General features: G+C 41.9%; 3 protein-coding genes across 3 annotated transcripts; 2 read left to right on the top strand and 1 right to left on the bottom strand.

Moving 5' to 3' along the window:
* Positions 1-5: 5 nt before the first annotated feature.
* Positions 6-5,667, top strand: LOC136183250 (uncharacterized). The gene is made up of 6 exons (XM_065966156.1): positions 6-3,229; positions 3,313-3,395; positions 3,596-3,655; positions 3,757-3,831; positions 4,612-4,726; positions 5,173-5,667. The coding sequence occupies exons 1-6, from the start codon at positions 3,034-3,036 to the stop codon at positions 5,385-5,387; spliced, it is 744 nt and encodes a 247-aa protein (XP_065822228.1). The 5' UTR covers positions 6-3,033; the 3' UTR covers positions 5,388-5,667.
* A 564-nt stretch (positions 5,668-6,231) lies between these two features.
* On the bottom strand, positions 6,232-11,571 carry ap5m1 (adaptor related protein complex 5 subunit mu 1). Its single transcript, XM_020629984.3, has 9 exons — positions 11,517-11,571; positions 11,351-11,426; positions 10,602-11,262; positions 10,278-10,505; positions 10,034-10,173; positions 8,809-8,894; positions 8,588-8,700; positions 8,279-8,375; positions 6,232-8,194 (listed from the first exon to the last, which is right to left on the bottom strand). Exons 1-9 carry the CDS (start codon positions 11,557-11,559, stop codon positions 8,112-8,114), a joined length of 1,527 nt encoding a protein of 508 aa, XP_020485640.1. The 5' UTR covers positions 11,560-11,571; the 3' UTR covers positions 6,232-8,111.
* A 65-nt stretch (positions 11,572-11,636) lies between these two features.
* exoc5 (exocyst complex component 5) lies at positions 11,637-21,343 on the top strand. The gene is made up of 18 exons (XM_020629983.3): positions 11,637-11,808; positions 12,162-12,256; positions 13,773-13,920; positions 14,011-14,205; positions 15,624-15,688; positions 15,912-15,940; positions 16,067-16,176; positions 16,422-16,466; positions 16,555-16,695; positions 16,791-16,873; positions 16,970-17,179; positions 17,294-17,441; positions 17,549-17,657; positions 18,785-18,905; positions 19,048-19,134; positions 19,239-19,347; positions 19,530-19,745; positions 20,127-21,343. The coding sequence occupies exons 1-18, from the start codon at positions 11,782-11,784 to the stop codon at positions 20,313-20,315; spliced, it is 2,127 nt and encodes a 708-aa protein (XP_020485639.2). The 5' UTR covers positions 11,637-11,781; the 3' UTR covers positions 20,316-21,343.
* Positions 21,344-23,548: the final 2,205 nt, after the last annotated feature.

Below are 23,548 nucleotides of genomic sequence, written 5' to 3' on the forward strand. Positions count from 1 at the left end.
CAGTGGTCTATTTGTTTATCAGAAGCACACAGTATGTATTAGGAACATTTTACAGTTGTTTTTAAGTTATTGCAGATATCAGCATCAAGAAAGCGGCATACATAACTGATAAAGCTGTCAAAGCTTTACAGGCTCTTTCCTTTATAACAGCAGGTTTGCACTCTGTCTGTTCCGGACGACAATTTACGATCCTGTGGTCGTGCCTTTGGTGGTTTAAAACAACATTAGGGAGAATATGGGTAAACCTAACAAGAAAACAACCATAAATTAAATACAATAAACCAATTTTAAAAGGACAAATACTGACAAGAATACTGAAAAAAACAAAAAAAAAGGATTCCTTTTCAAGGCCAGATGGACACTCAACATGTGCTCCTACACACAGAGTCGACAGGAGAAGCTGCTTAAGAGGAGCTGTGTGAAACAGAAAAGAATCTCAAACTTGAGTTGTGAATGAACAGTACATACACAGATACATTTAAATAGGCGTACAGTCAAAGCTATTTACAAAACTTGAAAAATCATGAGTTAATTGAGCTGATTCTATCGTTTAGGACTTAACGTCGACCTGTTCAGCATCGGTTATGGACTAGCTCTGGATATAACAGCAGAACACATAGGCTCAGAAAAGGTCTAAAATCAGATCATTCAAGAGTTAAACATTTTGGACGTCATCGTCTTCCCCTGATGAGTGCCGGACCATGACATTGGTTATAGTAGTATAGTATAGTATTGTCACACAAAAACTATTTTTGCTGCTTTAGACAAATAAATGAGCAAGATGTAGAGGACACCTTAAAGTAGAAACATAATTAAAAGAAAAAGAAAATCTTTGATTTCTATAAATATTTTCAGTTTATATGTTGTTGAAGTGAACTCCTGGAGCTTTCCAATAATATGGCAAATATGCACATAGATCCAATTTAATCTGCTCTAACTCTTTTACAAAAAAGTCACTTAATATCATTGAATCTAATGTGAGCTTAGACAATTATTCTGATGTTATATATAAGATCATGCTTATGATCTTATCCTTTATGTTTTCAATCTAAAACTGTTTGAAAAAAGTCCTATTAGAACATATAAGAGCCACTCTATTTTTGCTTCACCATTACATAGAAGATTGATTGCATCAAAGCCAAAAACTTAGCAGTGCCATTCATAAATATTAGCAATCAGTTAAGTGCATTGCAATGATTTAGCAGCAATGACTGCACATTTCTCCTTGCTATATTATGAAATGCTTTTCTGTGCTGCACTTAGCTGTTATTTACTGGCACACATGCATCCACAGATATGTATGAATGTGCTAACTGAAGAAGATTTAGAATGATTGTTTCTACTTGTATTTATCCTATTTCACAGATGAACACAATCCAGAGTTAAAAACCCTGTGGGAAATGTTCAGATGTGGTCATGTGATAAGAGTTTGTCAAAATGACTCTCTAGTGTCACATTACATGAAGGCAAAATTACCTGCACCTTCGAAGCCGAACTGAGACGACGGTGCAGTTGATATGATGAGGGTATGATCAGAAGTAGCAGTGTCTTTCTACTTCAGTCTTTATAACATGTATACACTTGCACACACAGTCCCAAGAATCCAACAACACAGTGCTGTTACGGTTGCATCGTGCAGTCACTGAGAGAGTTGAGAGACCTCTAATGAAGCATTCGCTGAGGCGAGTGCAGTGGCATTTTAACATAATAAAATAAATCAGCTTGAAGAAGCAGCGATTATGTGTAATGTTTACAATTTAAGTCAATGGTGCAGTGGTTTTTCTGCTCCCTCCAAAAGTGCTCAAACGTAAACTGCAGCTTTGGCCTGAACAAGTGGGCTAAGAAAGAATTCTGTTGACTTTATTTTGGTGTAGGAATAGTCCTATTAGATAGAAAGGTTAGACACAATATAAGCAAATATGCCAAACTAGAAATCACACAAAAACATATAAAAACCAAGGCTAGCAGATCAGTTCATATTACATGTGCGATGCCAATCTGCGTCATTTGCTAAAATGGGTTAACAATCAGCACTTTGAAGAGTAACATGATACAACTTATAGTGCTCCCAAGAGACCAAAACCATGTCCAAACTAAAGATGCATTTAAGAAAAAAAAAGGCTGAATATATTATACAATAACAAGGTAGCCATGCAAACAGCTTTGTGGCATGTAGCAACTAAATGCTAAAAGGTCAAATGACATGATAAAAAGCTGAGAATGCCAGCGTGTTGATGTTAAACAATTACAATGATTACCTTCTAACTCATTAGAAACAGTTCGAATGACCAGCACAATATAATCCTGATGCAGTGTAGGCCATTATATAGATGTGGCTAATATAACAACCAGCTGACATGCTCCTTATAAGACCAACCTTTGTACAGTAACAGTGTCTGTTTCCCCCCCCTGTTGTCTCCTGAGCACTCATCAAGTCCCATCTCTTACTCAGTTAATTATTTCCCAGAGAACCTGTCTCTACCCCTCTGGAGTTTCAGATATGGGAAGAGGCGCAGGAAAAAAAGAAACAAGTTCTTTCAAGCATTAACTTATGAGTTACAAACTAACCTGTAGGGAGAGTTGCCATAGAAACCCTGCTCATTATAATAAGATAGACAGGTTTGAAGGCAGGGATGAAGTACACACCTACTTTTTCAACGGCTTACAAAAGTGTTTGTTGCATTTTTATTTTGGCACCAGACAGAGATGCTTCAGGACAAATGGTTAGTTAGCCAGCAGGGAAGATATGAGGACGAGCAGATTTGTTTGGGAGCAACTGCAACGAATGGGGCCATTGGAGAGTGGATATTAAAGGTGATGTTATTCTGTAACTAACTAAGTCGTTTTATGGGAGAGGCCAAAATTACTCTGAGAGGTGAAACATGTAAGCAACATGGCAAAACCAGTGGACCTAGAACACAAGAGCTCCAGGTAGAGACATTACAAGCTGAGATCAGTAATTATATTTAACACTAAAACTGAAGAAAGACAAAACAATTCGATCTTCAGCTTGTCAGCCTAGGGACAGGGACAATGGGCTCCACAGGCTCCAGACCCAGGCTGCATAAAGTAGCTCCATGTAGCCTGCAAGAAGAAGGGGACAAGCCAAAACCTCAATGGACCCTCCCTGCCCTGCCGGTCAGTGTGGAGCAGCCATCTGAATCTTTGGGACATACGAAGAGAACCTTACCTCCTCTGAAACAGGAAATATCTCTTTCCACACTCTCGGGTAAGTACGCCTCCTGTCTCTTTAATTGTCCTACTCATTATTTTGTGTGTTGTGATTCTGTCTGTCCGTGTGTGCTGTATAAGAACCACGTATTGCAGGAAACTTCCCACCAAAGCAAAGCAACCATTCAAGCATCATTCACTCCCATCCACCCAGGAGACCCCAGGTTAGCAGAGCAAAATTAACTGCCTAATGTTGTTTATTAACTCCAGCAGGGGATTCCTGTTGCCTGATTCATTATAAGACGTTTCTCATCAGCTCAATCCTGTGCTGGGACTCTGACTGACATCATTTTACGTTATTGTTTCTGACTGGTTGTGATTTTTTTTTATTTTACTCAGACATCACATCATTATCTCTCCTCAGGCACTGCAACCACTGGATGTTCAAATTGGCCAACCAAGCAATGCCAATCAAATTGCAATGGTAATAGAAAAAAGGGAAAAATATAGAAACTGACTATGCCAACACCACCTCCCATGTGACATCCAAAGCATTATAAAGTAATTTCATGTTTGTTTTTGTAGGGGAGGGGCTGCAGAGATGGGGGTGTCCAGCAGTTTTCTATAACAAGACGCAACGGCCCCGGTCGAATGACTCAGGTAAAAACATCTTGACAAAGTACCTGAGAGCTGAAGTGCATCTGTAACATCAATAATTCTTTTTTTTTTTATTGAGGGAAAATTAAAGTGCGACGCTGTGCTTAAGACAGATGGTGGGAGGATTGGATGGAGAGACAGAAAGGGAGCGGGAGACAAATGTGTGCTGTAAGAATGGGCTTTTCCTGTCCCTGTGGGTTTGGGTAAAGTGTCGCTGGATTAGAAAGTAGTGTGGTCTATTGCCATAACAAGTCCTCGATGGTGTCTGTTTCCAGGCTACAGGGGGTAGACAAGCCCCCCCTGCCGAAGAGGCACACACATAGACGCAATGGAGAGTCACATGACTCCTGCTTCTGAATGATTAACTTTAAATCCAGTCAGTTCATAGGAAATATGGCTATAAATCAAATAGGTGTGCTGTTATCTACATGTCTGTACATGAGTAAAGGTTAATTTCTCAAAAGTGTCAATAGATCCATACATAAAAGTTCATTTTGTCCTGCATTCAAAATCCTGTACATTATTTTCAGTGTATTGTATCATACATAAAATTACTTCTGTAGAGAGATCCTCCAATGCCTGGTAAATTCCCTGTAATACTGATTTTAAGATGCTAAATGCAATGGGATAAAAGTATCCACAAAATCTACTCCAATGTAGAACAGAAGAGAAACAATATTTCCCTCAAAGAGGTAGCAAAGAACAGGGATAAAGTTGGATAATATGTAAATACTCTCCCCCTGCTGTCTCTCTTGTGGATCTTGTATGTCTCCTTCTTATTAGGCAGGGTTTCTGGAGGCCCAGACAGCTCTCACTCAACAGGATCAGCAACAGCAGCGAGCTCAGCTCCGACAAGCCAGAGAGCTGAGAAGACGTAAGGTTGTCTACACAGTTAAAGGTATGGCCGCAAATGATTATTTTAAGTATTTTAATTGGACAACACACCAGTGAAGGGAGGTCCCCACTTTACAACCCCGGGGATTTCCAGGCTCTTGTCACCCATAGGTCCACACAGTTTAGTTGTGGGGGCCAACAGGAGTCAAATGATAGGGTAGGTAGTATTGAAGTTGTAACTACCTGGCTAGCTCGCATAAACAGAGCATGAGTCTACTGAGGGTGGCAATGCTGCTTTGTTTGCGGTGGCAACTAAGAGCCATAAGGTTTTGTAAGTTATCAGAGCGTAGTGGCATAACTAGCATGAGGGGTTTCTTCATGGAGCGCTTATCCTTTCATTAGGGCAAAAGTATCTTGTGTTCATTTCAAATAAGCAAACATGATAAAATATCTATCTACATAAAGTCCATCGATTGATCCAGCATTTGGTCATTTCATTTGGCTCTTCAGTTGGGAATACAGGAAAGAGCCAAGGGCCGAAACTTGTGAGGAGACCCACAGAGAGGGACATCTTCTGGGATGAGACCACAGGTGATAGACTGGACCTCAGCTGCTTTCTGGACCAAAAATCTCTGCCTCACCTTGGCCTGCCGTGCAATCAGCTCCGGAGAAGAGGACGGGGTGTGAACCAGAGGGATCAAGCTCAAGGCTCAAGAAACAAATAAAACAAGAAGAAAAAGTGAATGGGGCCTGAGTCTGCCAGTAAATGTCTGGCAGGATATGGTTTTGCAAGGAGGATCCGGGATTATGAACTGGACTTGTCTAGCAATCTGGGTAGGAAAATAATTAAAAACATTAGGTCAGATAACACAAATTATTCACCAAAATGTCCAGAATCTATCTTTTATTTAAGTTTCCAGAAAGAAGGATTTTCACATACAATGTTTTCTTTTTCAAAAGCCTCCAATCAGAAAAGACATAATTCTTGACTGATGTTATGGTGCCCTCTAGGGATGAAAGTGATGCACTAAAATGAGAAAACTTAATGCTCACAGTGGGTCGGGAGCTTGTTTGGACTTCCAACAATATCGATAGCAAACAACCAAAAACCCTTTTCATATGTTGAATTCAAAGTGTTTTGGATGAAAATCATCCACCCTGATAGCTCCTGATCTATTACTGTACAACCGGTATAGAAATGAGTACATAACAATCTTAAGGTATCCAATGATATCCTTTTTGTTTGAGATGTGTGACTCTTGACAAATAATGACATGGAAAACAGGAAGTTCATACTTCTACCGTCACTATTCAAGTGGTCTCCCTGAGTCAGGCTCTTACCGGGTTTAGAGGGTCTAGGAGGAGCTGGAATCAAACCAAACACCTGATGCCACAGTGGTGGACTACAGCCAGGTCCTGAGGCACGGCGTGCGTAATGAGCATAGCTGGGATCACATCACACAGCAGGGGGGCAGAACAGGAATTAAATAACAAAAGATTGACCCACAGGGGTTAAGTCAAAGTCTTTCAATTGAAGAACAGAGAATGAAACCACATTAAAGAAAAGAATGCTGTCGAACATAAACTTTATTGTGATCTACCACTGGGTGTCATTATTGGGCTGAGGGACAGGAGTGACCTCTCACAGCTAAACAGAAAACACCTGCAGTGTTTCTTTAAGTGTAACAATTTTATGTTATTTGGTATCTGGGGCACATTTTGACACATATGGCTATGCTACCTCATGATCTATTTAAATGATTTATGACAATCCACACAGAGGCTTTACTTTCATAAATTGCTTCTGGCCCATGTTAGTTTTATTTTGCTGATTATTGTACAAAAGTGTTAAATTTATTTTCTTTATGCGAGAATGAAAGTTGAAACAATGATGAAATAAATACACCAGTCACGATTGTGGAAAACACTGTGATATTAAAGACCCAAAGGTATGATCTGGAGGCACTGGTGCAGAACAACACATTAAAACAACTCCTTGTACTTAGCCATTCATTCAATCAACAAAGCAAAGTCTGCCAGTGAGAGGCCACTGACTGCAGACTTGAGGAGCCAGACTGACCACATATTGGGATACTGAGGAGATTTAGAGTGGCCCAAGTCTTCAAAAAATCTTCTACTTTTCCAGTTCGCTAGCTACACACACTGGGCATTAAAGCCAAATCACGGTGGAGGGGGAGAGCCGAGAGGTCTCGGTGTCTGCCACTCCGTACTGCTACATAAAAAGAAGGTGAAGGATGCCGTGTGAGCAATTGGTTCCAATTGACAGAGGATTGGTCATGGTCAGCCTTCTGAGTGGAAATCCACGTGAGAATGTAGCATTTGGACCAGCAAGGGGCAAAAGAGGCCAACATCAGACAATGAGGGCACTCAGAGGAGTCTGGCTGCTGTGGAATAGTGGGCCACAATCTCCTCTGATTTAACCCTTCATCTGCTGGTTGTGCTTTCAACTTAAAACACTGAGGTGAATCGTTCACAGTGGAAGTGTAACAGAGCTAGTATGAAAGGTATCATAGTTTAGGTGAAATAATAAAAACCGAAAAAACATACAAAACAGAATAACCAGAAATCTTCAGTATAAAGAGAGGTTAACCTTGAACATTTTTGCGACACAAAAAAAAAACATTGAAAAGATTTAATTTAAAGTTTCACGTTAATTGAGTTGAAGCACCTGTGCACGCTCAAGAGGCGGCTATCTTTGTGACTTCCATCCTTGTGACTTTTTTCACTAATTAGGCAGGTACAGCTCTCTGAATGGGACCGGCTGCTTTCAAGTCTCTGAGGGCCAGAGGGTCAGCGCTCAATCACAGTCTGCTTTGAGAGGCTGTGTGTTTGAACTAGCCACTAGTTGACAGGGCGGGGATGGGGTCAAAAAGGGTGGGGGGTGGGGGATGAAAAGGGGGGGGGGGGGGTGAAAAGGACTCCTGCCAGCTCTAAAAGAGTAGCCTTTTGTAGCCAAGACACTGGCCAGAGCAGTCTAGCCTTTCACAGCCCAGCCGCCCCTCTCGTCCAGCTCCACAACAGCTGATGACAAGGCCCCAGCTGCTAATTATCCGGCTGATGGAGAGTCACTGAAGTGGGACTGTCAGAGCGAGGGGTGGCCCTTGTGTCTGCAATGGGATAAATTTAAGGGAGGGTGAAGACTGGGGGATGAAAGAAGTTAGGCTACAGGGGAAGGTTTTTGAAGAAAAAAAGTATCCATCCGTCAACGGATTCTGAAAGCCAGAAATCTGCACATTGAAGCTGTTCTGAGTGAAAGCTAAATGATTTCACATGTAGGTGCTACAAATGTAAAATCTATTCAATATTTTCACTATTTTTGTAAATATTTTTCCTATTACTAAGTTACCCAGTAACAGCAGGATTGTAACACTTGGGTTTTAGATGGTTTCATTTCCAGTTTGTGCCTCTGATTTGAATAGTCCTAGATTCTACAGCATCATTTGCCCTGAGGATACCGGAGCTGTTCCTGTGGAATTCCATAGGAAGTACTCTTTGGATAGAAGTTCACGAGCTGAAAATATGACCAAAAGAATATATTGTAAGTTTCACATTACGTGCATACAACAAATATTCTGATAAATTAAATCAAGCTTACATGTTGCAATCCGTGGTTTGGCAGAGGAATAAACTTGCACTGAATGCTGGTCCACACAGCATCCGGAGAGCGTCATGTCAGGCACTTTGAAATACAACTGTGCAGACAATGATGGCAAGTGTTGATTACTAATTGCTATTAATTACTTATTAGACCTAATCTTTATATACTACAAGATCCCTTGGTCTTTGGACAATATCCATCAGAAATTAGCTACATCATGCAGTCCCTTTTATTGAAGAAACTGAATCATGAATGAGAAGTCTCTCAATCATGTCCTTAAAATGATCACCACAAACATCAACTTACTTTGACATAAGCTGTGAGTCCAATGCAGAGGGGGTCATTGGGTCCTGGCGTTGGCCCAGAAAAGCTGATCTTGCCTTCCAATGTGACCTCACGTGATTTAGGAAACTTTTGTCCTAAATATCGGTGAGCAAAAAACTATTTTTGAGTTACATTTTCAAACAGACATATGCATTAAAAGGGTTTCTATTTTACATGCATTCTCACAGTAGCACAGAACCTACCCAGACCCCAGATCAGCAGGTTCTTCTCCTTTGAAATATCCAGTTGTCCTGAGCTCACCTTCACATCCACAACGCCCATCTGATCCCTGCACAAGATGCAGAACCCATATGCAGGAGTTAGTTCAACCATACTGGTTAAAGTCAACCATTTAAACCAGTGATCAACACAGACATAGCTAATGAACGCAGAGTTGACCCCCAAAAAGGGCTTAAATTGGTTTTATCCTCTCTACTCTGGAAGACAAGTGAAAGACTACTGTAGGTGCATTTCAATAAATAACTTCACTGTTGAAAAGTGAAAGGCATGTGGCTGAGTTGTGTTTGAGACTCGCAGATTAAGATATAGTGCATTGTTGGGTTATTGGGTTTATTACTTTGCTGTTGAAAGGATTCATTCATTCAGCTAATGTGAGTTGAAGCATTGAATGCACTTTAAATACACCAGCACATTTACACTTTGTGTGCACATTTGTGTGTATGCATCTGCATGTACATATATGTGTATATATACATATATTCTTTCATTTAATCAGTATATTGGTGTAAAGAAAAAACGGGTTTACATAGATTATATGAACGTTCAGTTGCTCAGTATTGACAGTGGTAACCACCAGGTTAGATATCCTAGTATGTTGTACTTACTAATGGTAATGATAAGTACTAAACCAATAATGATAATAAGAAGTGTGACCATTCTAATAGTGGAAGTGATGATCATGATGATGGTAGTGAAATAATAGTAAATATTGTTGTGGACCCCAGAAGGAATAGCTGCAGCAATGTTAAATGAATGGGATCTTAATAAACTAAACTTAAGTAAAGTTTGGATGCAGCCCTACCCATTAACATATATGTGTGTACATAACACTGTTCAAAATTGAGAGATTAGTGTTTTAAGGAACTTAATGTGTCCAGTTTGTCATAAGGAGTCAGATTTCCTAATGCTGTAAACCCATCAGACCTAAAAGTTAAGTGTGATATTGAAAATAGAGGAGGAGGGAAACGCTGAAGGGACTTATTTACACATTTTATAAACATTTCTAAGTGTAACAGATTAATTGATAATACGGATAATTACTCACTGCAGATCTTAGTTCAAATAAAGATAGACATTTCTGTAGATCATCTTCTTGAAAATAAAAAAACTCAATGAAAACGTGCTGGTTGGTGAGCGCTAACACTGAGATGTGCAAAAAAAATCTAAAAGACAACATCATCGTATTACCTGTTAAAAAATGGCAGGTGTGCTTCACAATACTCAAAGCTGTTCTTCACACTCTCATGAAGCTTGAGGGTCACTGAAACACGCAGCTGGTTTTCTTCTTCCTTCAGTTGATACAAACCCAGGATAGGTGGAACAGGAACCTGATGAAGAATTGCAGGAAGTACTTGCTTGAGGATTTAGCACTCGTGTTACTTAGAGGAAAAGTGTGTTTTTATGCAAGTTTTTTTTTTTTTTTTTTTTTTACCTGAGATGTGTAACTGCATAGTCTGAAAGGCTCCAGAGGAGGAGAGAAGGGGAACTTATAAGGCCCTGAGAAAGCTGAGCCGTCATAGTTATCTACGCTGCTGGCAGTGAGGATGCTGGAGTCCAGTGAGGTGACACAGGGATGAACCAGGATGTCCTGTAGCGGAGAACCATTTGGTGGAAGTGTGAGGGTCACCGTCACATTTGGGAGCACACCTTCTACTTCACACTGTTGACAGTAGGACAAAAAAAACAAAAACTGAATCAAGCCAAATAATCAAAAAGGTCAACATTACAGTTTCTTTTCTGTTCACTGTGCTCTTACTTTGCATGTCACAGTGCCATAAACATCCCACAGGTCCTGTCTGCCGCGGTTACCATACTGCATGGAGCGAACTGTTTCTACTAGTGCTACGTTCACCACAGCTCTGCCTCGATGGAGCCCTGTCTTCCAGGCTGGCTGCTTCTGGTTCCCAGCAGGCCCAGGCACTGTGGGTGAAGCCGGTGACCCCAGTAACGGCACATCCAGGGGTGTGCCAAGTGGACAAATCTGCGAGAGTACAGAGGGCAGCATGGCCAAACGAGAGGCCAGCCCCTCAACGTCAGTTTTGCCTCCAGAGGACAGGAGAAAAGCCTGCAGACCCGACAGAAGTGTGAGGCCCTGGGAGACAGACAACAGGCTAGAAAGGGGGGGTCTTGGCTCAGGAGGGGCATCCACAAGAGGCAGGCAAGCTAGGATGAGAGGCCCTTGTGAGATGGCCAACACTGGCCAAAGTACTCCTTTATCAGGACTGTCCGCATGCAGCTCCAGAGCTGGTGATCGCGGACAATTAAGGCAATCATCTCTGACAGCTACATAGGACTTATCTGAGTCTGAAAGCCCCAGCTCAGTGAGCAGGAGATGCAGCACAGTGCTTTCGTCTGGGACTGCAACATACGAGGAACCAGCCAGGCGCTTTGCACGGTGCTCCACAGTTGCAAACCTCCTGTGGGGACAAAAGACGAAACACTCGGTAGGTTGCAAGCGGCGTCACAGATTATGTTTAAAGAAAGAAACACAAGTCAGACACACACCTTGAAAAGCGTATCGACACATTGTCTCCCTTGTCGTGCGAAATAATCCACAACGCACGCACACTCATCTGTCCGGCTGCATAAAAAAAATAAAAATGTAAAGTTCGTTGTGAGATTACGGTATAAATATTTACATTAAATCATTCGACTGAAATGGTCAACATACTGATGCGAACTCGGCGAACTACTTCCTGCTTCTTTCTCGTCATGTGACCACACACATACACACGCAGCAGTCAGCCGACCTGAGCGCATGCGCGCTTTCATGCAGCTATCCCCACCCTTCGCCGCCCCATACAGGAAGCTGTGCTGCTAACCAAGCTAGCTGTCAACAAAGGGCAAAACTGTGTGGAAATAGTAAATCAATGTGGAAGTCGGCGGTATTCCTCTAAAAACTGACTTCACGGCGCCGCTGGTAGAATCTCTTGGACATGGCAACAACCGCTCAGCTGTTCGAGGTAAAAATAAAATAAAAAATGATGCTGCACGGGAGAGCTGTGTTAGCTGGCTGTCAGGCTAAGATGCTAACTACCGTCTTCGTTCATCTCCAATGTAATAGAGAATAATTTAAGAACCACACACTTCTAATGGGAATAAGTATGCATAATAAGTAGCGGTTTTATGAGTCAACAGGGGAAAGTCGGCGCTTCTGACTGTTGACAGTTCAGTCAAATACAAAAGCTTTTAGTCGCTCTAGTGGATTGTTGTGTTTTTCGTTTAGTTAGTATTCGTGTTTAGAGTCGAAACGCGGTGTTTTGTTGTTGTTTCGGTGTGAAGAAATCATCACAACAATGACTTCCTCCCGTCTCAGGAGCCATTTGATGCAGATGAGTACATTGAAAGGTTGGCGTGGAGGACACCTGGAGGAGGCTCCAAAGGAGGAGCAGAGGCTTTCGACCCCAAGAGGTACTGAAGGAGCTTGTGAAATGTGATGCACACACTTGTCTTCCCAAGAACTTAAACGAGTACTAAAGTTAACCACATTTAACCTTGACGTATAGTTGCTTGGTGGGTAACTTGGTTGCTCATGGAATAACAAAATCTCAAATTTGTTTAAAGGTGACACAACATTTTTACATGCACATTTACTGCACATTGCACATACTGCAGAAGTTTACTTTTTCTTTAAATGTTATTTTATTTTATTTACCATTTTGTACCTTTTGCACAATTTAGAATTTATTACTGTAAATATTATTTATCTTATTTTTACCTCATTTTATTTGATCTATTTTACCTTATTTTGGTTGTATTGCACCGTGGGACGGAGACAAACGCAATTTCGATTCCACTGAAATTTGAAATTGACAATAAAGTTGACTTTGAGTTTGACATTTAGCTTGTTTGATGTTATGATATCGACAACCTTATTTTTTTTCCCATTTCATGTAATATAGCACCTTTCTACACATCCTCAAGTCTCAACCTTTACAAGTTTCACTGATTGCTGAACAGATGTGGACATCAGGATATTTCTTCTCTATCATGTTAATTCATACTTGTACACTAGTAAAAATATATCATTTTAAGGGGTTTGTTGCAGAAATATCATATTCTTGGGATTATTTAAAAAAAATAATTGCATTTTTTACCTCAAGTCCTTCACTATATATTAAGATTTGTTTATCTACTATTGTCACTATCAACTTGCTAAATAATCAGAGTGAAGCTGTGTTGCCCCTTTGCATTTACGAAAGCTCATCTTTGTGTCTCCTATGCTAATTAAGTGTTTCTGATGGTTGAAAAAAAAACAGGAAATATCCATGCTGAAGATTTTTTTTTCATGGTATTACACTGCTTGTTGTTGTTGTTGTTGTGTTTACACTTGGGGACCGAGTTATTTCTCGTAAGCAAAAATGCCATAACAGTTTAACTATACCGCGGATCCGTCCCGCCTTATCTACTTCCTCCACAAAACTGTTGCCACCACCTCCTCGGAAGCTCTTAGCGAGGAGTCAGAGACAACGTATCTGTGGAGGCCACCACACTGTGAGTCACCAGTCAGGGAATGAGTGTCTATTGGAAAAGGGATGGGAGATGTCTTTAAGCTGTAGCCAGTGCCGAGGGAATTAGTCAAGAGATTATACACTCATCATTTTGGGATGTTTCCTGCTCTGTGAAATGTGGTGCTGACTTAGAACATTTGCTCTGCAGTCCTGATGGCACTTAAAATGCAGCTGACGAAGTTGCTAGTTTTCAGAGCTTCTTAAGTCTGGGGACCCAGGAATTAATCTTGAGGGAATATTCTGTAACTAACTATATCTATGGCTGTGAGGTCAGTGGGACAGATTTAAACTTGTGGTACCCAATTACCCCTCTAGAATATAGAATAAGAGTATTTTTCTATGTTTTACCTGTTTGTTGAGAAGTTGGCTGACCGCTGATTAGCCCTGGATCAATATTGTTTCATTGTCTGTGATAGGTTGTTGGAAGAATTTGAGAACCACATAGAAGAGCTAAAGCAATTGGATGAGAAGATTCAGCGGCGGGTGGAGAAGCTTGAGCATCAATGTCATCGTGAGGCCAAAGAATTTGCCCATAAAGTGCAAGACTTGCAGAGAAGCAATCAGGTATATTTGATGATCCATGATGTTTGAATCCCCCTGTTATTTTTCTTCATTATCATATGATAAATTCATCCCTGTTATTTTTCAATCCAGGTGGCCTTTCAGCATTTCCAGGAGCTCGATGAGCATATCAGCTATGTGGCAACCAAGGTTTGTCACCTTGGCGACCAGCTTGAGGGGGTAAACACACCTCGGCAGAGGGCCGTCGAAGCTCAGCGCCTGATGACTTACTTCAACGAGTTCTTGGATGGAGACCTACGCAGTGATGTCTTCAATAACCCAGACAAGGTGAGGATGGTGCATAATATGTTCCTTCCATTTACATCAGTGGAGGGGTGTGTGTGTGACCATTACTTAGGACCCCCTGCTGTGATACAGCTGGAGGTGAGAATGAACAGGATTATGAGGTAAACCTTCCACATTAATTTGTAACGTTTATCCCTTTAGTTGGATCCCTCGGCTAATTTGGATTAATAAACTGTCATTTACTCTGTGACAATAGCTGGCTGATTGACTAGCATGGATGTCAACATGCTCATGTCAACCCTAATTGCATTTTACAGGAGGTTGTCTGAGCAGGAACTTGGTAGGTCCTCAGCTTTGTGAAGCATTATAGCAGCAAAGCGCTTGTGGCATTATGGGACATGTAAGGGCGGTGATAACATGCATGCAGGCAGATGAGATGCACACTTTAACTAAGTTCCTGCCTACACAGATGACATATTGATGTTGGACAAGTATCCCCTAAAAGTTTGATTTTGCAGTTTTATAAGTGACAGCAAAGGGATTGGGACGCTTTAGATTAATTCCTGTTAGTAGCAACATCATTAGTGGATGCAGAGCAGCCGAGTCTGGGGGTCAATCCCGAAGACGAGAGCCGGAGATGGAGCTGGTTTTTCTGGAGAGGCATGCAGAAATATCTGGCCAGATTCCTTTTTCCTGAGCATACCTCGAGACGAAGGGGAAAGAGGAAAGCTGCAAGTGAATAGCTGAAGGGGGATGGCTTTGCTAATCCTTCTGAAAGGGAGGGCTGGGCCGCCAGCGTGGAGACAAGTGCTGCTAAACCCTGACTGCAGGGAGACGGCTACATTACTTACATGGGATTTAGCTAATCTTAGCTGGGGGACAGATACTTAGAAAACCTTCGCCGAGCAGAAAGGCTGGATCCTCCTCACGGGAGCAGAGTAATGATGTTAGCTGAGGCAGGCATCTGCGGGAACAGAGGAGTTGCGGACGGCGGGCCTTTCGTAGGTCTGGGGCTTTTTCAGCCAGTGTGCATGTCAGGAGGGGCGGGGGAGGGGGGTTCTCGACAGGGCCCCCTTTTTTTGAGACAGATATCCCTGGCCGGACAGATTATTGAAAGCGATTTAGAGTCCTGTGGGATTACAGCCCATTCAGAAAAGGCATGCCAATAAAGAGTTGGATGTGCTGCTAAGTCAGGACTGCTGCTGTTGCTGCTGCCGATGCCCAGGTGAGCGCAGCCTGTCTGTTATCAGCTCCCTGTTCAACATGGGGAGGTGGAGGAGGGCTGCGCTAAAATGATGATCCCCCCAAGTGGAGACACTGCCGGCGGCCTGCTAGCTTTTTGTCTGGATGTCCACCTCTCATGGTCCTGTGGTGCTCTATCTCATTTTGCCTCACCTGACTCTCTCTCTCTCTCTAACTCCCACACTCGCTCGCTCGCTCACTCTTTCTCTCTCCCTCAGATTAAAGAGGCTGCTGATATAATTCAGAAGCTGCATCTCATTGCCCAGGAGTTGCCATTTGACAGGTGAGTCAGTCGACCTGGAGGCAGCTTTAGAACAGAGCACTGTCAAACAAAAGAAAAGGTGGTGACTTAGTGATTTAGGCAATTAATCACAATGTAAGCCCCATGCAAGACTATGGGGTTTTATAGCATCTCCAAAAAGTAAAAACACATACTACTACTTTTTTGTATCTGGATATTATTTGTAATTGTATTCTTAAGGATTCATTATCTCTCTTTTTGACAGATTTGCAGATGTCAAGGCAAAGATTGCAAGTAAGTTTATGGTAAAACTTAGCATCTACTGAAGTCTCCCCTAAACAGTCCTCGTTGATAAGACTTTAGGAGTTTGTTACAATTGATAAAAGCGTATGATTTAGTTTTGTTTGCCTTTCTACCCAGGTAAATACCATGACCTGGAGAGGCAGTTAATCCAAGAGTTCACTGCTGCCCAGCGCAGGGGAGAGATTGGAAGAATGCGAGAAGTGGCAGCGGTTCTTTTACATTTCAAGGTGACATGACTGAGTCATATTTATGATTTTAGGCCAAATTGAATGTAATCAATTGTGACCAAATTTAATGTAAATCTAATGGGTCTTTAGTGTTAAGTGTGAGCATTGGGATAGTCGATGGCTTTATGTACTCTGTACTAAATGCAAAATCCATATCTGGGAAGTTTCTCTTTGTCTTCAAATGCTGCTTTGAATCTTCGGCTCAGTGATGTAATCTGTTGTAATCTCTTTTTTTTTTTTTTAAGGGCTACGCACACTGTGTGGATGTCTACATCAAGCAGTGTCAGGAAGTAAGTTTGGGTCTTTTGAATTATACTCAGTGTTACTTTGCCTTTGATATCCACAGAGCCCTGGTTAACTCTTTGTGTGTCTATCTAGGGGGCCTACTCGAGGAACGACGTGTTCGAGGACACAGCAGTTCTCTGTCAGAGGGTCAACAAGCAGGTGGGCGAGGTTTTCAGCAGCCCAGAGACTGTTATGGCCAAACTGATCCAGAACATCTTTGAAAACAAATTACAGGTATTCCACTTACTTGTCTTCTTTTTTTTTTTTTTTTTTTAGTTTGACAGGTTTCTTTTTTTTTCACGTTATAACTAAAACTTTTGTGACTGCAGGCTCACGTCAGAGAGAAACTGGATGGGACTCGACACTCAGATGTAGAACAGTACCTCAAAAACCTTTATGACCTTTACACCAGGTAAACACTTGATCATTTGATTTGAACTCATTTCCTGTCTACACAGTAACCCTAATGCCAAAATGTCAACCCTCTTTTTTTGTACTTGATATCCAGGACCACATCATTGGCTACCAAACTGACTGAGTTCAACCTGGGCTCAGACAAGCACACGTTCCTGTCCAAGCTTATAAAGAGCATCTTCTCCTCATACCTGGAAAGCTACATTGACATGGAGAGGGAATACCTTCGCACTCGAGGTGCATTGATTCTTCAGCGCTACTATGACTCCAAGAATCACCAGAAACGACTCATCGGGACTGGCAGGTCAGATTTCAAATCTCGCTTCTTTTTTAAACACAAGAGATTATGGGAATATGTAAGTATGCAGAAGGATAATATTTAGTTTGGTGACCAATAAATCCTGCTCTGTGTATACAGCATCCAAGAGCTGAAGGAGCGGATCAGACAGCGCACCAACCTCCCTCTTGGTCCCATCATTGACACCCATGGGGAGACCTTTCTGTCCCCAGAGCTTGTTGTTAACCTTCTGCAGGAGACACGTCATGCCTTTGAGAGATGCAACAAGGTGGGTCAACTTAAAAGATGATTTCTGTTTTGAGAAATGATGCTTTCGAGAGAAAATCCTGCTAGTCTAAGAGAGGTGACCTTTTGTTTCTGGTTGGTGTGACGCAGCTTTCAGATCCTTCCGACCTGCCCAAGAATGCCTTCTCAATCTTCCTGCTGCTTGTTGACCATCTCTGTGTGGAACACATCGATTATGCCCTGGAGATTGGCCTTTCAGGTACATCCATGCATTATAACCATATTTTATACTCATTTTACATACATATAATGAGATGAACACAGACTCTACATACACTGTAAAAAATAGTGCCGCATTTGAGGGCCATACGGTTGTGCACTTTACAGAACTCAAAGTCAGGGCTCAGCCAACAACTACTCCCTAGATGAAAAAGTCCAGCTTTATAGAGACTAAAACTGTGCGTTGTAGTATTCCATGTCAACATATAAAGGAACATTTCAAACACAAATTAAAGGGTTATTTTGCAGCCCTTGTCAAAGCACAAGTTCTTTTGCCTTACATAAACATTGCAAGTTACCCATAACTGCCTGAAGGCAAACATGAAGCGGTATGACATAGAACTATTATATTTCCTGTTGTGGTGAGTTGACAAGACTGCCTGAATGCATTATTGACTAAAACTGACCTAAGAATACAATAAAGTGTCCTCCAAACCTCGGCAACCTTCAGCAAATCATAACTTTACTTAATGTCTAAATGCAAAGACAAAGCCTCATTTGTCTGTTGTGTTTCACTTGTTAAAGGTGACCTTTAAGAAGTTGACATGTCTGAAGAGAAAAAATACACACTATAAAATGGACATTTGTACTTTATAAAACAGAACACTTAAGTTACATGTCGACTCCTTTTTTAGGGTTAAGCTCTGTCAGGAACCAGATGAATCTTGTTGCTATAAATGCCATTCAGATATCTGACAGAAAAACAGCAATAGACGAAAAAAGGGAACTTAGATTGACGCAAAGCATGTTGTGCCTTTGATGCCAATACTTGTCAGTTTTGTCTTTGTTTCGGAATATGAAAGATATATCATTTTCAGGCAGATGCAGTGGAATTAAAAAAAAAATCATCAGTGCTAATTTATTATATTATTATAATATTCTTTATCAAAGGAATCAAACACCTTTCTGTACTTTGAATTCTTTCTCCCCTCTGTTTGATGCTGAAGCAGAACATCTCTGTAAAGGCTTTTCACGTTATGTTTCTGTGGCTTCATCCCAGGAGAGCAGGCATCAGTGCTTTTCTGCCCAACATGTCTTATTGATTTATCCTTTCACCTACTTTTGGGTTTATTGTCTGGGCTTATTCTCTCTTTCTTTGATCTTCAGCGATTCCCTCATCAGATGCCAAGAATGCCAACCTGTACTTCCTGGATGTGGTTCAACAGGCAAACTCCATCTTCCACTTGTTTGACAAGCAGTTTAATGACCAGCTCATGCCTCTCATAAGGTCAGTTCTGTGTCAAAGCTTAAAGTCACATATACTGCACAGTATTCAGTTGGTACTGCCTCTCATCCACACATAGTTAGTAGATAAAAGGGAGAACTCTGATTTTCCCTTTTTTTTTTTTTTTTTTTATCTGTGGCTGCAGCTCATCTCCAAAGTTGGCCGAGTGCCTGCACAAGAAGAAGGAGGTGATTGAACAGATGGAAGTCAAATTGGACACAGGAATAGACAGGTCAGTATGTTTAAGCAAGGTGACAAACTACTCTCTCACGTGATATGACAACAATGAACAGTCTGTAAAAGGTTTTTTACTGATTTGTTTTCTTCTACGCATAGAACACTAAACTGCATGGCGGGGCACATGAAGCACATCCTTGTGACAGAGCAGAAGAAGACTGACTTCAGGCCTGAGGACGAGAACAATGTCATGATCCAGTACACTACAGTAAGTGAAGCCTGACCTAAGCTTCTACCACAGAGCTCACATGCAAAACAAAAACAAATCAGCAAATGCAATGACAAACCCCCTACACCTGACTGGTTAGTTGTTTGTGGAATAAACAGGAACGTTTTTCTAGGTTGTTTTTGTATGCTTTTTTTTTACATTTGCATCTGTCTTCTTGGCAGGCCTGCTCCAAGGTATGTGCCTACGTCAGTCGGCAGGTGGAGCACGTGCGGAAGTCCATGGATGGTAAAAATGTGGATACGGTGCTGACGGAGTTGGGCGTTCGCTTTCATCGGCTCATTCATGAGCACCTACAGCAGTACAGTTACAGCTCGATGGGAGGCATGCTGGCCATCTGCGACGTGGCTGAATATCGACGGTGCGCCAAGGACTTCAGGGTGAGCAAGGGGGGAGGGGGGGGGGGGGGGGGGGGGGGTAGGTCCAGGATCCATTGATCCCAGAGTAAAACATGGCTCTCCATCAGAGACTCAATTTATGTTTGTAAACATATAAACTTGTTAGGAAAATAAAGGAAGAAGCCGAACATTTTTGGTAATTTTAACACAGATATGAATAGAAAAGATGGCCTTCATTAAAAAATACAGGTTTTCTTTAAGTTTGTTGCCTCCTAACCCTAACCCATATTTAACAATAAAATTCAATAAGATTTACATTTTTTAAAGCAATTATTTAGACAGCCTTGCATGTATGCAGATAATAACTTAGTCTATCTAGTTGTGTTGTTTACAATAGAATAACTTGGGTCTCTCTTTATCCAGGTCCCTCTGGTGTTGCAACTCTTCGACACCCTGCACGCCCTCTGTAACCTCCTTGTTGTCGCCCCTGACAACTTAAAACAGGTATGTTCAGGCGAGCAGCTCACTAATCTGGACCGAAACCTCCTGCACGCCTTCGTCCAGCTCAGAGTCGACTACCGCTCGGCCAGACTCGGCCGACACTTCAGTTAATGACTGTTTTTACCCCTTCGTGCCCTCCGTCCAGTAACCTATGCTTTGATGAGACGATGCACTTTGGAAAAAAAAAAACATCCCTGCTTCAGAGAACGCTGCAGCCCGCCCCCCAGAATACAGACTTTACTGGGATTTCTTTGTTGATCATCTTGGAATGTGGGAAATGTGCATTTTGCCTTTTTCATTGTTTGTTTCTCCCAAGCTGAAGAAATATACATGTCTATTGACTTGAGATGTGTTTTTAACTACTAATCCCCTGTCAATCCACATGACTAAGAATTCTGATTAATTGAAAGTAAATGGAAATAATTGATTTTGTACTCGTATAAAAAGAGAAACTTCTTTTGATTGTGCCAAATATGCAAATTCTGCAGCTGCACTTGTGCATGGGAGTAGATCCCAAAAGCTGCAATAAAGAGAGACGGCTAACAATCACACTGTTAAGTCAGACATCAGGCCTGCAGTGGCACTCAGTAACAGGAAAAGCCTCTCGTTATAATGAACTGAAGGGGTTCTGATTGAGAAGGCCCCACCAAGCATGAGATAGAGAGCCCCTTCTGGCTAAGAGAGACACATGACCACCTCTCTAACCTTTGAGCTCTGACCACAAAGTAGAGGTCAAGAGGCCGTTGAAGTAAAGTGTGACCAGAGCTACAAACAGGTCTGAGAACCTCTCTGCAGGTCTGGGTGGTCCCCTCTTCTGCTCAGATGATCAGTGTGATGGGTCAGTGAATATGTGTCATTGTAATTAGACAGATCAACACTTGCTCGTCCAGCGGTGCACACAGTCCAAAGACATTATTGGCTGGATCTGCAGTGTTTCTGGGTCAGGGGACATTAAAGTCTCAAACTAGAGAGATTGAGTCTTCACAGAGGGTTTCTTTGACCCTCTTGCTGTCTTCACTAAAAAAAAAAAGAAGGCAGACCATGTCTCTGATGCCTGAAATATTCTCCTACGTAAAGCTGCTCCCACTGTACTGCTGTTTACCTTAATTTGTAACTCATTAAAAATATGTTGCATTTTATGATTGCCCTCTTCTGGAAATTCTTCATGAATGTGGAGCGGTTAATAGAAAGTTTGGCAAGTTTTCTCTGCGAATGTCACTTTCAAAGTGAAATGAAACAGCGTTCCTTTTCTACAGAAGTCATCAAGTATTCATGGGAATTCTTGCCACCAGAGGAAAGTTCTTTCTTCGACTTCAGGAAGTGAGCAGAGCCAGAGGGGATTAGATATCTACGAGTTGATGAATTGTGTGCAGTAGTCATGGACTGGGGGAGAGCCGGGGAGATAGAGACGCCTGAGAGCTCGGTTCCAGCTCCGGCTGGTTAACGTTGTGTAGAAGGTACACACAGTGCTGTGCAAGTTCAAACAACATAATTAATTAGGCTAATATTAATATTATCAATGCCACATAAATTCAATTCTCCCAGCCCTAATCACAACTGGATAGCTTGTAAAAATTATTTTGTTAGGCCCTGATGCAAACAGAGGGTCTTTTCCAAACATTTGAAAACTATTTGTTTTTGCGGCGATTAACGTGCGTAGCACAGGAAGGGGTTGGGGGAGTGGAGCCGGGCCAGCAACGATAACTGGTGTGGAGACGGAGGCAGAGGCGTGGCCCAACCCCAGGGACTTCCAGCACAGGCGCATGGAGGAGGGGGAGGGATGTGTTTTTTGGGGTGTCTGTTTGAGCAGGTGGAGGGGATTAGCAATACTGTCAACACTGGAGAGCTGGATAAGACTGTCCTCTCCTGCTCATCTGTTTCAGCAGCTCTTGCATACACATTCAGACACATAAAGACGAAAACACATACAAACACAGGAGTGTCATACAGGAGAGGGAAACTTGGTTCATGTTCCACCTTTGATTTGACCGCTTGTCCAGGCTTTTTCCAGCTGAACGAGTTATACTTTTCCAAATCCTTCCATTAGATCATCATTAGGCAATAAAGCACTTCAGATGCTGGGAAGCCTTTTTGATGTTAAATTGATTACCCATGTATTACTACCTGGTAATTAACCTCTATCATTTCACCTTCAGTGAGATGTACGTGCTCTGTGTATATTACCTGTGTATTATAAAACCTCTTTCTGTCTACTATGTCTGGTGAGTACATTTTTAAGACATTTTGGACACATTTTAAGCTCTAATGAAATGATAACCCTACTGTTTTAAAGCTATACTCTATGGACTGCGATTCATCTGATCCTAAAATAGAGAAATTAGCATTCTTAGACTTCAAAATGATGAACTGACCATGTTCAAGTTAAGAGTGTTTCTGCCACTGATTCATCTTCTCCGAAGGCCACAAATACCTCCAATTGTTGCATCTCCCTTGCTTCGTCCCCGCCGCCAAATCATCGGCCATACTTTACTGTATTTCCACTCTGTTCACACCCAGCTAGTCCTCCAATATCCCATAAATCCTCGCTTTCGGCGCATTGCTGCCACCCCATCTAGGCCGGCCCTCCCTCTGCCTCCTGGAGCACTGACAATAAAGCATTACAGCAGTCAATCCATGTCAACAGCAGCTTTGCTTAATTCCTACTAAACACGTTTAAACTAAATCTTCACCTAATGATGCATAATGATTTGCTCTTTAGTGCGCTGGCGGCTCGTATCAATTTTGGTGGTTTAATTTAGCCGCCATCCGAGGGATGACTCAGGTGGTCTGACTGTAGTTGACACACAGGGACAGTATTAAGGATCCCCCTTGTTAAAATTAGTCAGGCTGTTATGACGAGACACATTGCAGAGCGCGTAGACCACATTGTCTGGATTCTATATTTAGGTAAATATATTTTTAGCTTCATATTTACAATTGAAACAAAGTTCTGCATTCATAGATCATACAACAAGTGTGATTTGTGCTATGTGTTTGATATTAATCCAATAAACTTCACATATCCCAGTATATATTATTATTATTATGTAGTATTACAGCTACTTTGCAGTTTACTTCGGATAAACGTATCTGCAGAAAGCGCTTCTGTCTTTTTTTTAGAATGTATTCTTTCAGACATTTTCCTGACAGACCCTCATGATGCGGCACACAGCCAGGCCCTCTGATGTGCTGCAGATGTTGCCCTGGCCTTGACCTCCTGCCCATTCTCTGCTGGGGCCAGAATGGCACAGGTGCCGCCACACCTTCAGCCTCGGGCAGCCGGGAGCTGCACTGTGCAGGATGTGAACGCTGCCAACTCTGCTCCTTTGCTCACTTTTCTCATT

Source organism: Labrus bergylta, chromosome 18 (assembly GCF_963930695.1).
Source record: "Labrus bergylta chromosome 18, fLabBer1.1, whole genome shotgun sequence".
Taxonomy (NCBI): Eukaryota; Metazoa; Chordata; class Actinopteri; order Labriformes; family Labridae; genus Labrus; species Labrus bergylta.